Source organism: Embiotoca jacksoni, unplaced genomic scaffold, assembly GCF_022577435.1.
Source record: "Embiotoca jacksoni isolate LCO1_2020_lvr unplaced genomic scaffold, fEmbJac1.0.p SCAF_22, whole genome shotgun sequence".
Lineage (NCBI taxonomy): Eukaryota > Metazoa > Chordata > Actinopteri > Embiotocidae > Embiotoca > Embiotoca jacksoni.
The window spans coordinates 5,281,598-5,296,046 of record NW_027185363.1 but is presented as its reverse complement, the minus strand read 5'-3'; the positions used below and the strand labels follow the sequence as shown (position 1 = coordinate 5,296,046).

General features: G+C 40.5%; 1 protein-coding gene across 1 annotated transcript in view; it reads right to left on the bottom strand.

The window, feature by feature from the left end:
* Window positions 1-13,121, bottom strand: part of LOC138202992 (tensin-3-like) — a 31,148-nt gene extending 18,027 nt beyond the window's left edge. Inside the window, exons 1-12 of the mRNA XM_069157442.1 lie at window positions 12,696-13,121; window positions 5,930-6,097; window positions 5,644-5,694; window positions 5,307-5,429; window positions 4,799-4,863; window positions 3,643-3,726; window positions 2,598-2,710; window positions 2,081-2,141; window positions 1,810-1,885; window positions 1,590-1,719; window positions 1,268-1,333; window positions 416-517 (exon numbers count right to left, since the gene is read on the bottom strand). Coding sequence (XP_069013543.1) covers window positions 416-517; window positions 1,268-1,333; window positions 1,590-1,719; window positions 1,810-1,885; window positions 2,081-2,141; window positions 2,598-2,710; window positions 3,643-3,726; window positions 4,799-4,863; window positions 5,307-5,429; window positions 5,644-5,694; window positions 5,930-6,082 — 1,024 coding nt within the window. The 5' untranslated portion in view covers window positions 6,083-6,097; window positions 12,696-13,121. The remainder of the gene's footprint in view (window positions 1-415; window positions 518-1,267; window positions 1,334-1,589; window positions 1,720-1,809; window positions 1,886-2,080; window positions 2,142-2,597; window positions 2,711-3,642; window positions 3,727-4,798; window positions 4,864-5,306; window positions 5,430-5,643; window positions 5,695-5,929; window positions 6,098-12,695) is intronic.
* Between the last annotated feature and the right edge of the window lie 1,328 nt (window positions 13,122-14,449).

Sequence of the window (14,449 nt, the reverse complement as noted above, 5' to 3'; positions counted from 1 at the left end):
CTGCTGGGATTTAATATCCACTCAGTCAACTTATATTGACAATGACTGCAACATAAACCAAGCTGGTGGTGATTGTGTGGCTGTTAATGTAATCACACTGCAATCCCTAAATAACATGGACCACAGGACATGTCAAGCTGTGTTAATTCCCTGAGAGATAAATTAAATTTGTGTGTGTGTGTGTGTGTGTGTTTGTGTGATACAGAGACAACAAACGGAAAGCTGGAAAAGCAATAAGACGAGAAAGGTGAGAAGCTACATTTAATGTCTGAATAACACCACTGCAACAACACTGCTTTCATTCATAAAAGACTGACAGAAATATTTCTGCTCAGATAGTCAGTCAGTAGACCTTGGCACTGTTAGAACAAAGTATTGTAACTCGTGTAGCGGCTATGCAGTGTAGCAACAGTACCTTCACCATCACAGATGTTCTGGTACGAGTCCCAGCGGGTTAGAGGATCTGCCGTGTTGTAGTCCACAATAACATCTGCCCCATTTTGCCACCTGTCAGCACCTTGACAAAGAAAATAGCATTATTGTAGATATTGTATCTATCAAATATTTATTATTGACAAATCTTATAATTCCCAACACAATACAAATTTCAATGTTTCATTAGGTCCCTGATATTTTTTGTACTAGTATTTTCAGGTGTAAAAGCCTTGCAGGAATGCTATGCTATTTTAAACTTGCTGGTACCTGGCTGCTAATATGCATATTTTCCAAAATATTTAATTATTTGATTAATCATTTATTTGTTTATCAGCATTTTATGGGACAATTACAACAAATAAAACCAAAATAAGTTTAATATAGATTTTACTGTGGCCTTGATGCCATTGACTGAAATAACAGCTACATCAGCAAGAGACAAACATTTTCTTTACATGACCATTATTGTCATCTTCAGGCTCCTAGAATGTAAAGGAGCATTTTTTTTTTTTTTTTTAAGAAATATGTTTAAGAGACACATAGAAAAATATTTACAGCATTTTAGGATATCAGACACCCTCCCACCCCCCACAGAGTTTCACTCCTGTGGAGCTCGGGGGCAGCACATGCTCTGCTTCTTTACCTCTGTTAGCACACACTTCACACTACATTTCCCCCTCTGCAGCATTCCACATCCCCTCTCACCAGGGGGCAGAGGGGGATGTCCACATCACAGGACAGCACGGGAAAAAAAAAAAAAAAATGGAGAGCCATGTGTCTGCTTTTTCAACTACCTCTCCCTGTAGCATCTTTTAATAAGTGAGGAATCTACCTGGGATCTTCTCTGGTGCCTCTGAGAACACCAGCTCCACTTTGCCATAATCTGGAAATCTGGGATCTGAAATATGAGCACACGCAGGCATGCCATAAATGTATGCCATTCACAAATGGAAAGTTGAACGGTGCTGTTGGTCTGCAATTCGGACTCTCTATGTACACGTAACATGTTTGGGAAAACAAGATTAGTGGTCTAAAAGTGCCAAGTCTAAATTAAGTCCAGACTGCGCCTTTGCAGATGCTGTTGAGAGCGGATGAGCTCCTGTTAACTAGCAGTGGCACATTGAGACCTGCTCTCAAGGTTTTTTCGGGTCTACCTTTGTTGGCAGTCTCCATGTCCTCTTTTTCAAACATCAGGTTGTAACCCTGCACTGCTCCCGTGTGGAACTGCAGCCGGAAGATGACTTCACGCTCTGCCGTTACGTCACTTTTGTGATAGCATTTAATCTACAAAAATAAAATAGAAATCATATCACATCACTACATTTAGTACTGATGTTGCTGTCTTGAAAATGCACCTTGGTATTTTTTTCCTACCATGATGTCCCCTTTCAGGAGCTGGGCAGGCTCCAGTGTGATGCAAACACGGTCTCTGTGGCCCGGACCAATGTGACTTAAATGAAAACAGAAAAGTCAGTCAGAGTGAGCCAGAGTTTGGAAGCAATTACCAATATTTACAGAAAGCAGTAACTCAGAATTAAAATGAACATAAAGCTAACTTAAACAGAAACTGCTTTAAAGTATTCCAGCATTCTTTGAAGTAAACAATAATGATCCAATGACTTTACCACATGTGTCAGCTACTTACTAGACTCCAGATGAATACACTGCTTGCATTCCCTGGTAGACCTTGATGTACGGACGACACACTACAAAATAAAGTCTCAAATTAATATTTGTTACAGGTGCTTTGATAACATGACCTCAAGAAGCCTGTTGAGTAAACATTCAAGGGTAGCTTCAGACTGTTTTTCTCACAGCTCAGGCGTGATAAGCTGTTATTGTGAGAGAGGGATTTGGGCGTCATAATGTGACGAAAACCTTTGTTGTTTCAGTGAAATTAATGAAAACAGTCATTTGCATGCAAACATGTTACCGGGAACTGGGAAGCTCTTCGGTTCAGTTTATGTACACAACTTCTATCTGTCTGAGCATGCATGTGTGTGTGCTGGAAAGACATAAAGTTCACATAAGACTCCATTTTGGTTTCTGCTCTAGCTGTGATGTGGTTGTGTCTGTGTTCTCCCTTTTTTTCATGGTGGCAGTGGCTGTATTTTTTTGTTAGGAGTTGCAGCTGTGTATGGTGGAAACAATATGAGTTAAACCTCTTGTGGCGTCGAAGTTCGGTATCCCATGAAGGATGATGCAGTGCAGGAACAAAGGAGAGGCATTGATCTTCATGGATCCACTTAATAAACTGTTGAGGATCCAAACGTACCTGACAGGACAGCATATAGGTAAATGTTAACATTATACAGGACTATTGTAAGTATTACCGCCACTGAAAACATGCGAATGTCAAGGGGCCTGCGTATGAGACATGGCAAGGTTGGCATCCACTGTATTTTAGGTAAGAGTCTTTAAGGTCTGCTTGTATGAAAGCGATACTCTTACAATTAAGTATTACACTTTTTGTGACATATACAAAAAGAAAGGTCAATGCAATGCAAGGCCATGGTGTCTTTTCTTTTGATCGCAATAATCAGCCAAGCTCTAAAAAGCTGGCTTTTTCACTTCCCTTAATGCAACTTTATAACACTGTTTCATTAGATCCTCCCTGCCTGGTCTGTGCCTTTCAAACACCACACTATTTATATTTATAGTCAAAAATATGCAATTTCTAAGCCTAAAGTTAGGAACTTTTGTGACATCACTGACATCTTCGTCATCGTTATTTTGGAAAACAAGCTTATTCGAGAGGATCAATACCCCTCTCTCGTGTCTTTCGGCTAAATATGAAGGTACTAAACAAAACAAAAACTTCAAAAGGGAAACAAAATCCGTTTTCTAACACCTCTAAAGATCAGTCATTATTGTCATTGTTGAAGGTTTATCGCAGACAAGATAGCTCATTGACCAGTTCTGCCCAAGGGCCATCAGTGTGACTGATGATGAATCACAGCATTACACAGGGTTAGGATTATACCAGGTCACCATGGGATCCCAATCTCAATAAAACTATGAACAAAGACTGGCCTTCAGTTAAAAACAGACAACCAGGACCGGGTTCACATAAGACTGTTTTGTATTGAATCAGGTGGGGATCAAAGTGTTGGGATGGAAATATGGGTCAACAAAGCAGCAGTCAAACAACACATGGTTAGATGTATGTTACTGAACAGAAGGGCGTGCTTATGTTTTGGGTCTTACCGTTTCTGCGAAGGTGTCATCAGAGCTGAGACCTTATCATCGTAGTATTTCCTCATAGCAAAGCGGTCCAACGCCTGATCAGCACTTTGAAGGAGAGAGTTAAACACTTTCGGTACTTATGACTGGAGGAGATTACACTCTGCTCTATAATTGACTCGTGTTCTCCCAAACTTTAGTTGGAGCAGCGCAGACATACACATACATGCATACACACACTATAATGGAAAAAGAGGGAAAGTAACTAGTGAGACAGAGGATTCCAGCAGAGAGGAAGAGAATGCCAGCCTTAAGTAAACACAGAGGGGGAGAGGAGGACAGAGAGAGGCCAGAGTGTGTGCACAGCTTGGCTATTCAGGCAGACCTAAAACCAACAGGCACTACAGCCTTTTCACCACAGCTCTGTTGCTCTCTCATCGGCCATCTCTCTCTGCCCCCTCCCAAATCTATTCCATTGTAAATCTGCCTTATTGTTTTCCTATCTCTTCCTCTACTCCTCTTTTTGCCCTCTGTCTTTCACATTCACCCGACTAAGCTGGTCTTTCTCAGCCAGTCACAAACACTAAGGAAAGCAGAGATTGGCTTAATTAAAGGCTGATGTGTGACCATGCACATATGACTGCTGTGTGCAGAAGGGATCTACATAACAGCATAACATCAGGCTGTCTCTGTCTCAGTGTTCACTGCATTTCTTGGCTTCAGGGCTCCTTTAAGCATCAGTACTTTCAAATCCGTGTGGCTGACAATGGTTAGAAAATTAGAATTGATTTTCTTCATGATGAATACATTTTTTGAAACCGACACTGTTGCCAGAAGGCATCGTAGTAGCTAACATGTTTCTAAGTTGATTCATGCAATTCAATACAGGGTGATTCATAACTTAAAACATGCGGTTTTCCTTTAAATCTGAAAGAGATGATTTTGCTTTGACTCATGTTCTGAATCACCTTAACCCTAAATTAAAGAGGTAAATAAATCAGCTGTGGTTAAGCAATGACATTGCTCATGGTCTTTGTGAATTTCTGTGGTTTGTTGCTGATGTTGCTCACTGCCAAGAGTGAGTGGGTGCATTCATGTTGTGATAAATCCTCATTTCAGAGCAGAAAAACAACATTTATAGTAACAGAACATGAGAGTTGTGATGCATGGCAGTGGTTACCTGGCTGATACATCAGTGAAATGCACAAAGGATGAAATGACGACACCAATTCGACCCTTGCCACCCTAAAAAACAAACAAGAGATGACAGGAAATGATTCACATGCAGCACTTGTGTTTTTAAACTGTTAAAGGCACCAAAAGGCCCCCGAAGAGTATTTTCTACTATGTGATTATAAACATCTGCCAGTTAGAACAGTGTTGTTAATTTTGTTTGACTCTGATGACAGTTAATAGATTGTTCAGCTCCTGTCAATCAAATCTGACTAAATAGCACTAACACAGCCCGTATGAAGCAGATTAGCTTGACGTTTATCAGTGTTAATTCTTTAAAAAAAAAGTCATACATAAAATAATTTTTTTACACTGGTTGTTGCTTATTTAGTCATGAATATTTGATCTGACAGATAAATACTTTTATTATAATTTATTACCACATTGTTTTTTAAAGATCTTCAAAAACTCTAATCTGAAATAGAGCTGATACAACACAACCTGTAGACGCTCACCCTGCAGTGTATAACGACCACATGTAGAGGGTCAGCGTTGAGCCAGCTCTCCATGGCTTTACAGATGGTGCAGATCTTATCCAGAGGTGGAGCATGCAGGTCTGGCCAGCCTGTATCCAGGGTCTAAAAAACACCATTATGTAGTGTGAACACATACACTATCTCTCACAACTGAAGACCTTATCCTCTGTCCCCAGGGCTTTACCAATCAATAATATATTGTTTACAGCAGCTGGCTGGACAGAGTTGATCAAAGAAGATGGACAAAGATATTCAATAATGCTGCTATGCACTGTTTTGTTTTTTTGTCCAAACAGATGCCTTGGGGTAAACTTACCTTGGGGTTCATTTTTGAGAGATCATGTCTTTTCTCTGACAGGTTGATAATCTAAAGAAAACAAGAACAAATGCCTTAAAATGTTGTCTCTAAGAATACTGCATTCTGCTTTAACGCTGAGTTTTAGCATGAGTAAAAGACAATATATGCGCCCTGAGATCAATACTTTAATGTTGGTATCACATGAAAGCCCCTCAGCCCTGACATCGATACTGTTTGTACTTTGACACTTGGCTACGGCACATTTTAAGGTGAGACAGCGAGCAGCACATGGATGAGCACTGACCAGGTAATTATCTGCATGTTTGGACTTGAGCATTCGCGTGACGTCCTTCAGGTTGTGTGAGTAGATCTCCTCTGTGCAGCCCCGGGGGAAGGACACAGCTATGATACGCTCAGTGATATACGTGAGGTCGAGTTCATATCCCTCCTCCATCATGAATCTCTGGATTTCCTGTTCAAAAAAATATCAAAGCAGAAACACAGGAGGATAAGGCCCTTCAATTCTTTAACACCATTCCCATTTTAACCAGGAGACTTTACTCAAGTCAATATTTGATGGTCAAAGTCCTCAGAATGAGTCACTGTGTCCATGTTTCAAATGATATCTTCAGAGAATGACTACAATTCCAGATTATATGACAGAGGACATCTTGTTTACGCAGCAACGGTCAACAGTGTGTCTCACAAATATTGCATCAGTTGAAACAAAACAAGTGTATCAGTGCATGTATAAACATTTTACCATAGGACAGATAATTGCTACTTATCTGGATTAGAAAGAGAGTTACAGGACAGTAGTATCAAAAGATAGGACACCAACAATCGACCACGGTCAGTCAGTCACAGTAACAGTGACAAAAGAAAAAAAAAAAACTTTACAAGAATTCCGGCTGAAACCAGTTGTTATAAATCCCTGAGTGACAGTGTGTCCCTGTGACCTCATGGCCATGAACTTCCTGCTGTGGCGGTCTGGAGAGAGCCTGTCTCCCCCTGCCACCTCACCCCACCACACCCCACAGTCACATCCCTTACTCTCTTATCTAGTCATCTGTGTATGGCCGCCCTGCCACCCTGCACAGCCTGTCAGCTGGAGAGGAAAGAGCTGCTGCCTGCTGCCAACAGCAGGACTGAAGCAATAAGTCAAGTCAACAATTACCGGACTAACAGAAAGAAAAAAAAAAACAGAAAAAAAAAAACAGCAGACAACACTTTAAAAGAAGGCAACACTGCCAAAATGTGCCAGTCCCAGGTTATTTAGAGTCAAGATTTGATGCATGTCTTCACATTCACATGATTGTAAAATAAATCTTTGGTTTTAGACGACAAAAACAGGGACAAATTTGATATTTCAGGATATAGATAGTTATTGTAAACATATTCAGTGTTTTCTTATAAACAATCTGTAAATTAAAAAAAAAGGTTCAGCAGATGAATTGAAAAGAAAATAAGCATGAGCGACGGCACTAGCCAAAAGTGCACAAACCAAAGTAACCTCTAACACTGACTACAAATATTTAAAGTAGATGGGAGAGGTTTATAGTCATGAGTCAGTGTAGTGAAGTCTTTATAGATTGAAATCCAAGTTGGGTTAGGACTCCTGGCAAGCCATTTCTGTTAATTAAAGACGAGTAAAATCCTCAAACATTTAAGAAAGTATTCCCTCATAGAATTTGGAGATCTGAATATGTTTTTAATTCACTGATGTTTACATATAACTGCTGTCTTTTATGACTGGTAATGCCACTGTTTTTAGTTTTCTTGTTTTCTAAAATGTCTTATTGTCAAACATGATTGGTAATTTTTATTATTAAATAATCTGCTAGTTATTTTTGTGGATTAACTGTTTTATAATTTTCTGTATAACCAGTTAGAAACATGGTAAGACAATTTGTTTTCATCTGAGAAGCTGGAACCATCAAAGATTTTGTATTTTTTTTCTTAAAAATAACTTAACAATGACCAAAATGGTGCCCATTTAATTTTTTTATTGATCAAAACATTATTTAATTGATTAATCATTTAGCTCTAGTTTTATAGTTGACAAACTCATGTAATATATATTAGAATACTGTCAGTAAACCAAATCAAATCTTGAATTTAAAAAAAAACATTTGTAAGAGTTACCTGATCAATAGAGTCTAATAACTGTAACATATTTCATATTTTACACACACACACACACACACACACACACACACACACACACACACACACACACACACACACACACACACACACACACAAAACTGCCAAAGATATCATCATTCTTCTTAAATGACCCAGATTGTTTGTTGTGATGAGATGATCCGGAGTCAAGAATGTGTTCGTCAATTGACTCTGAGATGACTCCAGGCTACAGCCCATTACTTTGAAGGGGCACAGTGAGGGAGCCATAAACCAGGGACAGTGTAGCCATGGCTTAAACCAACCCTCAGAGCGGAATGAAAGAGGCCATGTGAAGAGGTCATCACTCGGGGAAACTAGGCTGTTTTTTGAGTGTGTGTTGGTGGAGGTGCTGGAAGCGGAGGGGGAAGAGGTCCTCAGGGATTATTGGAGCTAAATGGCAGGGTTAGTCTATTTCCCCTGTGACTCGGAGGTAAAACTGTTGACTAATGGGAAATTAATGAACAGATCGGTCAGTACTTAGGCTCTGTGTACGTCCAGGGCAGGGGCACAGTGATATTTTGGAAGTGTCAAAGTACTGTGCTAACCAACACTTTATCTCAATGTGACCCAGGAGAGTAAAAGAATGACACCAATCACTACCCAACAGTTTTGTTTAAAGGAATAGTTTTGGCATTTTGGGAGATTCCTTTCTTGCTGAGAGTTAGAGGAAACAACTGATACCACTCTCATGTGCATAAACAATTCAAATAAAACCCATAAAGATGCATAAAAGTGAAAAATGTATTACATTACACATACATTATAAAATACAACTTTGAACTTCGAGATATCAACTTCATGCTTATTAATTCCTTGTGAATCATTCATGTGCAGCACCGCAGTAATCAACATCATTTCAACGCTCATCATTCAAGTCAACACGAGCAACTTGCCCCAGCACGCACTAAAGATAACTGGTCTTTAATTTGCACCGACTGTTTTTGTTCCTGGTTTGAGGCACAGCATTAGCTCACAAAAGCGGAATAAGCAGTGCCAAGTAACTCAAATCCAGAGCCCACCCATGGCACTGTGAGAGCAAGGCTGGCAGAGAGGAGGGCAGGCAGAGAGATTCGAGAAGACGGGTTGCGAGGTCTACGGGGAGCAAGCTGCAACAGGTTTGCTAGGGTCAGGATGTTGGGGGATTAGGGTGTGTCTGGCTCCCCCCAGCTCCAACCCCTGCAGGTAAGTGCTTGACTAGGCTGCGCTGGTGCTGTCAGCCACGTTCACACATGCATGACCATCACTTGGGACTTATTCCAAATGCCTTCCTTTCAATGAGCCTGAACAACGCTGAAAATAAATGAATCAAACATTCCTTACGCATGAAAAAAATGCTGGTAAGAGTGTTAAAGCGTGTTAAAGTGCCCCGATGAACCATTTTTCTATTTCAGGAGCCACACCCTTCACCTGGCTCGCACTGTGTGGAATCTTCCATTTTGTACAAGCAGGTAAACCACAAGATAAAAGAAGAGGCATGGTGGAAGAAGACATAAACTGCAGAGAGAAACCCCAGGCGTCTGTTAGTCAGACCCAGTGGGTTTAAATCACAGCCTAATCGTGTGAGCCGTGACCTCATACTTGTTTTCATTTTTGAGTCTACTGCGGTGACAACAGTTTGCAAAAACTTTGCATACTTATCTGTCCCAAATAATAAGACTCTACAGAGCCACAGCAACCCAATCCACTTCCATGAAGGTTTGTTTGTGTGTGATTAGGCTGGTTGCTACAGCCACCCTGACTGTATTTTCCATTAGTGATTTCATTGTGGTCATCATCACATGGATTGTTTATATATATATGTATATATTTGTACAAACTAGTGGAGGAAGAAATACAGCAAAGAGAACAAGCCTTGTTCAAATTGGGGGAGAAAAAAAGTTTTAGTTGAAGACTGCTTATATTGTTTCAAAAACAGGATCAGTAATTAGATGAGGATATCAGCACTGCTAGAACAAGAAAACTTTAAGCTTTAATTATTTTCTTTGGAATGGACCTTTTTTTTTATTATTATTATTTGCTGTGTAGTCTGTACAATGTAAAAAAAAAAGTGTTAACAAATTCCAAATTACTTTAGATCCCAAAGCCAATGAATTTGGTGTTATTGAATCTCCCAAAGCCCCAAAAAAGATTGAATAGTATGATGAATACAAGACTTAAGTCGTCATGTTGGAAACTTTGGTCTTACTGTAGCTACCAAATCAATTAATCCATTTGTAACTAGATAGGTCACAAAACACTAAAAGATGAGAGAGAAGAAAACGAAAATATACACAAACATTACGCCTGCACGCATATGAAAGCAATCAAGGTGTCCCTTCCCCCATTCACACTTTGAAATCAAACTGAATTGCTTCTGTTGGCTGAAACTTCTGGTTTGTGATTGACATGTTGGGGCAACAGTCTCCATTTCAAGACAACTTGAATATTTTTATAGGTCAATTAAACTGAAATTATGTGTCTGAAGTAAAACGTGGGTGCACTGATATTCATCCTTTTGTTGCATCTCAAAACTATCTAGATCCGCTACAGACCTTCAGTCAAAGACGGGTGATAAAGCTCAACCGGGGCCAGCGTGTGGAGACAGCCTCTGTTTTGTACCTGATGGGAAAAGCAGCTACGCATACAGCACACTACCGTCTCTTTGGGAGACTCTGGACAGACTAATGGTTTCCTAAGCTGTTTGTCTGCAAACCTAAGTCACACCTAAAGTGCCATAAATGCTTCAGGAAGTCTGGTTGCCTGCAGGCCAGCTGCCGGATTTAAATGTTGTTGTTTTTTTGTTTTTTTTTACTTTAAGCACGTTCAATACATTTAGGTACATTTTTCCCATTAGTATTATACGTTTGTCCGGGACAAAGAACTACTCTTGTGTGCCACTCCATCAGATGACAGAAGTTGCACAAGCAGAACAGATTTGTTTTGTGCCCTTGTCGCCTGGCTGTAGCCCCCTATTGGTATTTAGCATTCACATCTAATAGCCATCTAATAATCTTGATAGCATCAGCTCAACTGTTCCAAACCGCCTTGTATTCAAACTTGGCACGAGAGTGTACCTCTTACTGCGGGATAGCTTGTCAATAGTGACATGATAGGCTGGTTTAAGGGCCCAGAGAAGGACAAGGCCACAGTTTGTTCTGGCCTTTTCCTGTCAGGGGCTCTGTATGTTTATGCTGTGGCTTTGACACCCATTCACTGCTGAAGAACTGAAATAAACAAACCATGAGAACTATTGAAAAAAGCCACACAAGTGGGTGCCGGGTATTTTTAGCCGGTTTATTTTGTAACCCTGGAACTCTAGCATGTGTTTGTCTCACATTTTCATGAGATATTTTAAAAGGAAATAAAAATGACAGCCCTTGCTCTGAGCAAATCTGTGCACCCTTAAGGCTCCTAAACTACTCCCTAATTACCATTTTCTATCCCGAGGTCATAGTGGAATGCGTTCCAAAATGGATTACGTTCCCACTCTCACTCTCTCATTCTGCCTTTTTCTTTCCCCTCTTTCTTGCCGTCCTTGCCCCTTTATTGCTTTCATTCTTCTTCCTTCTCCAGGTCTCCTCTCTGTTTAATGACTTACACATGTCAACCAAGTGGCTGTGGTAGCACTGTGACAAAGTGAAATGCCCTAGCGCTCTCCGTCCCATGCTGGGACTACAGTGTTCTGCTTACAGTACACAACCCTCTGCCAACCCACCTGTCCAAACCATACTATCAGGATCCCCATTCATCTGCCGCTCCGCCAGCCCTTTGTATCAGCCTTCTCTTATCAGTCAGAAAAAAACAGACAATTTGTGTTTCTGAAGCACATTTTTGTTTTCGCCTGAAGGGGTGAATATTGTTCATACGATTTTGACCTCAAAATAGAACCAGGAACAAAAGCTATAATTGCCAGTTCAAAATTGTTTCTCCTGTCTCACCGGGTCTGTAATTAAAGCTAATCTTGAAAGAGTTCAGGCTGCAAACATTCAGAACAACCTGCATGGTTTAGTGTGCAGGAGGGTGTAAATGCAGGTCATATTTTCAAGGAGGGATAGGAAAAGGAGTGATATTCAGGTGAAGAAGGGCTGTATCTGCTGTGATGTAAGGACACTTGTACATGTCATCAACAATGGCTGCCTGAAAAGCATCGCCCTAAGGCCGCAAATACGGTGCAGCAGCTGTAGCTCAAAGAAAAAGTCATACTTTGTCAATCTGTTTGTCTCCATCACTTATCCACCAACAGAAAACTCCAAACAGCCTACAAAGGACAGTGTTAGGCCTGTTGGTTTTGGAGCTCCACTGGGTACGAGCCTTCCACAAGAATGGTCCCATATGTTTCACATTATAAAAGGTCTTCAGGATACTATAGCTCACAACAGCAAGGAACCCCAAATTATAGCCACTGCAAAACACAATTCACTGAGGAAAACATTTAAAAGCAAAAAAAAAAAAGACTCGCAAAAGGTCACACCAAGCCTAGGGGAGTTTCAATAATACTCTTTCACATTAAAAAGAAGGGAGAAAAAAAAACGGCACCACAAGATCAGTTTTTGCTCAGTATGAATGACCCCCTTCTCTGTCTCCAGAGTCAGACTGAAAGAGCTGCAGCACAAACACACACACACACACACACACACACACACACACACACACACACACACACACACACCTGGTTTGAGCCAAAGTAAATACAAAGAGCAGTGGCCTATTTTGCTCTTTGAATAAATGAGCAAACTCAATGAAATGTGACTGAGCAAAGGGCTAAAGAGAAGGGGGGGAAAAAAAGGTTGAAAGGTGCTCCAGAGTGTGGAGGTCTAATCCTGCTTTTAAGTAGTGACCAGCCCGACTTTAAAACCCTCTCTGCTAATGATTGACCGTGGAAAAGTTCAGACACCGTGCCTTACCTCCTCAAAGCGAAAGCAAATACTTTCTTCTTCTTTTTCCTCTTTGATTCCCTTTGTCAGTCCAAGCTGCTGGAAGAGAGAGAGAGAGAGAGAGAGAGAGAGAGAGGGAGAGCGGGGTGAAGTCCTGAGTGAAAGAGCCCTCAGCCCGTCATACAGGCTTAGCGCGGTTTGATGAGAGGCTCATTTTCCTCTGCTGGAATGCGCTCTCAGGCTTCTATGAGCTTATTTTGTCCCGGTGCTCTCCTCGCCCCTTTACTGTGCCTGTCGACTAATTAAAAAAAAAAAAAAATTTAAAAAAAAAATGGAAGTCCTTGCTCCGGTTCCTGAACCGCGGCTCCTGCTGCTTCTGCTCAGCCCCCCCCCCAGTACACTTCCTCCAGTCCAGGCTGCTGCTACAGCCGCCACAAGTCCTGGCATGGGATAGTCCTCCCACTGCGCCGCTGAGGCTGTCTGCCTTGTTCCCTCCCCTTTCCCTCTACTTCGCCTCTCTGTGGCCTCCTCCCTCTGTCTCCCTCCATTTGTTCTCACTCCTCACACGCACACGGAGACTTCCTGCCGCCCCCCCCCCCCCCACACACACACACACACACACACACTCTTCCACAGGACCCCCCCCCCCCCCCCCCCAACTTTTCATAGAAGACCCTGGACAATGAAATACATAATTATAAACCCTTTGCTGTAATTCATTATACTGTGAAGTATAAAAATATAAGTTATTTAATCACCTTTAGGTCTCGAAAAATGTTGGCCTATAATCCTAAAGGTTAAATAAATGTTTGTAGTCTAAATTGGCTGATTATTGTTTTACACAGTATTTATGGGTTTTGCATAGCAGTTTGCAACATTTTCCTCTGCTTGGCCTCACAGGCCTGCCAGATGACTCAAAAAAGAATCAATCTCATATTCAAATGTGTTCATCTGAACACATTTTTGAACTCATTTAATACCTTAGTGAATTAAAAGTGGATACCAAAAGTGACATCTGTCCATTACTTTCATTTTTTTCCAGCGATACATAAATATATATCCTTTCTATAAAGAACTTTTAATTATTTGAACCATTTTGGACTACTTTCAGCTTTGTATTTAGTCTTAGTGACTATATTTAGTTTAGCCTATCACTTATAGATTATTGTTTGCTGTTAAAACCATTTATCCATAACTTCTAGCTTACTATTTCCAGCCATCCATCTTCTACTTTTAACTTACTCGTTGTTTAGTGAACAATTCCAAATGTTTATCCATACTTTTAGCTATTTCAACTGATTGTTCACTTTTTCACCATGCCTTATCGATATAATCATTTAAGGATTCCTTCTGGCTGTCTATTTCTACTGGTAATTCATTCCTTTCAGTTAACTGTTAACTTTTCTGCTGAAACCTGACCTGGTCCACTCAGGTCTTATTTGTTATCATTTCTTTCAGATGAGTTGAGCAAATCTTGCCCCATCCCTCTTGGTTACAGCAGTACAGTATATCATCTCAACCAAAAATGTAATACAAGTGTCAAGTCAAGGCAGTTGTATTAATGTAACCCGAAGGCACAACCTGTGATGTTTAAATTTATCGTTTATGTTTATGTTTAAAATGTAAAATTATCCCTTCAGTAGGATTAATACCCTATCCGCAATACCCAATAGTTACAACCTCATAAAAGGACTTGGTTTAAATTATTGATTATCATAAAACTGACAACCGGTCAAAATTAATCAGATAATCAACTCTGCTTTCAAGGTAAACAAGGGTAACCA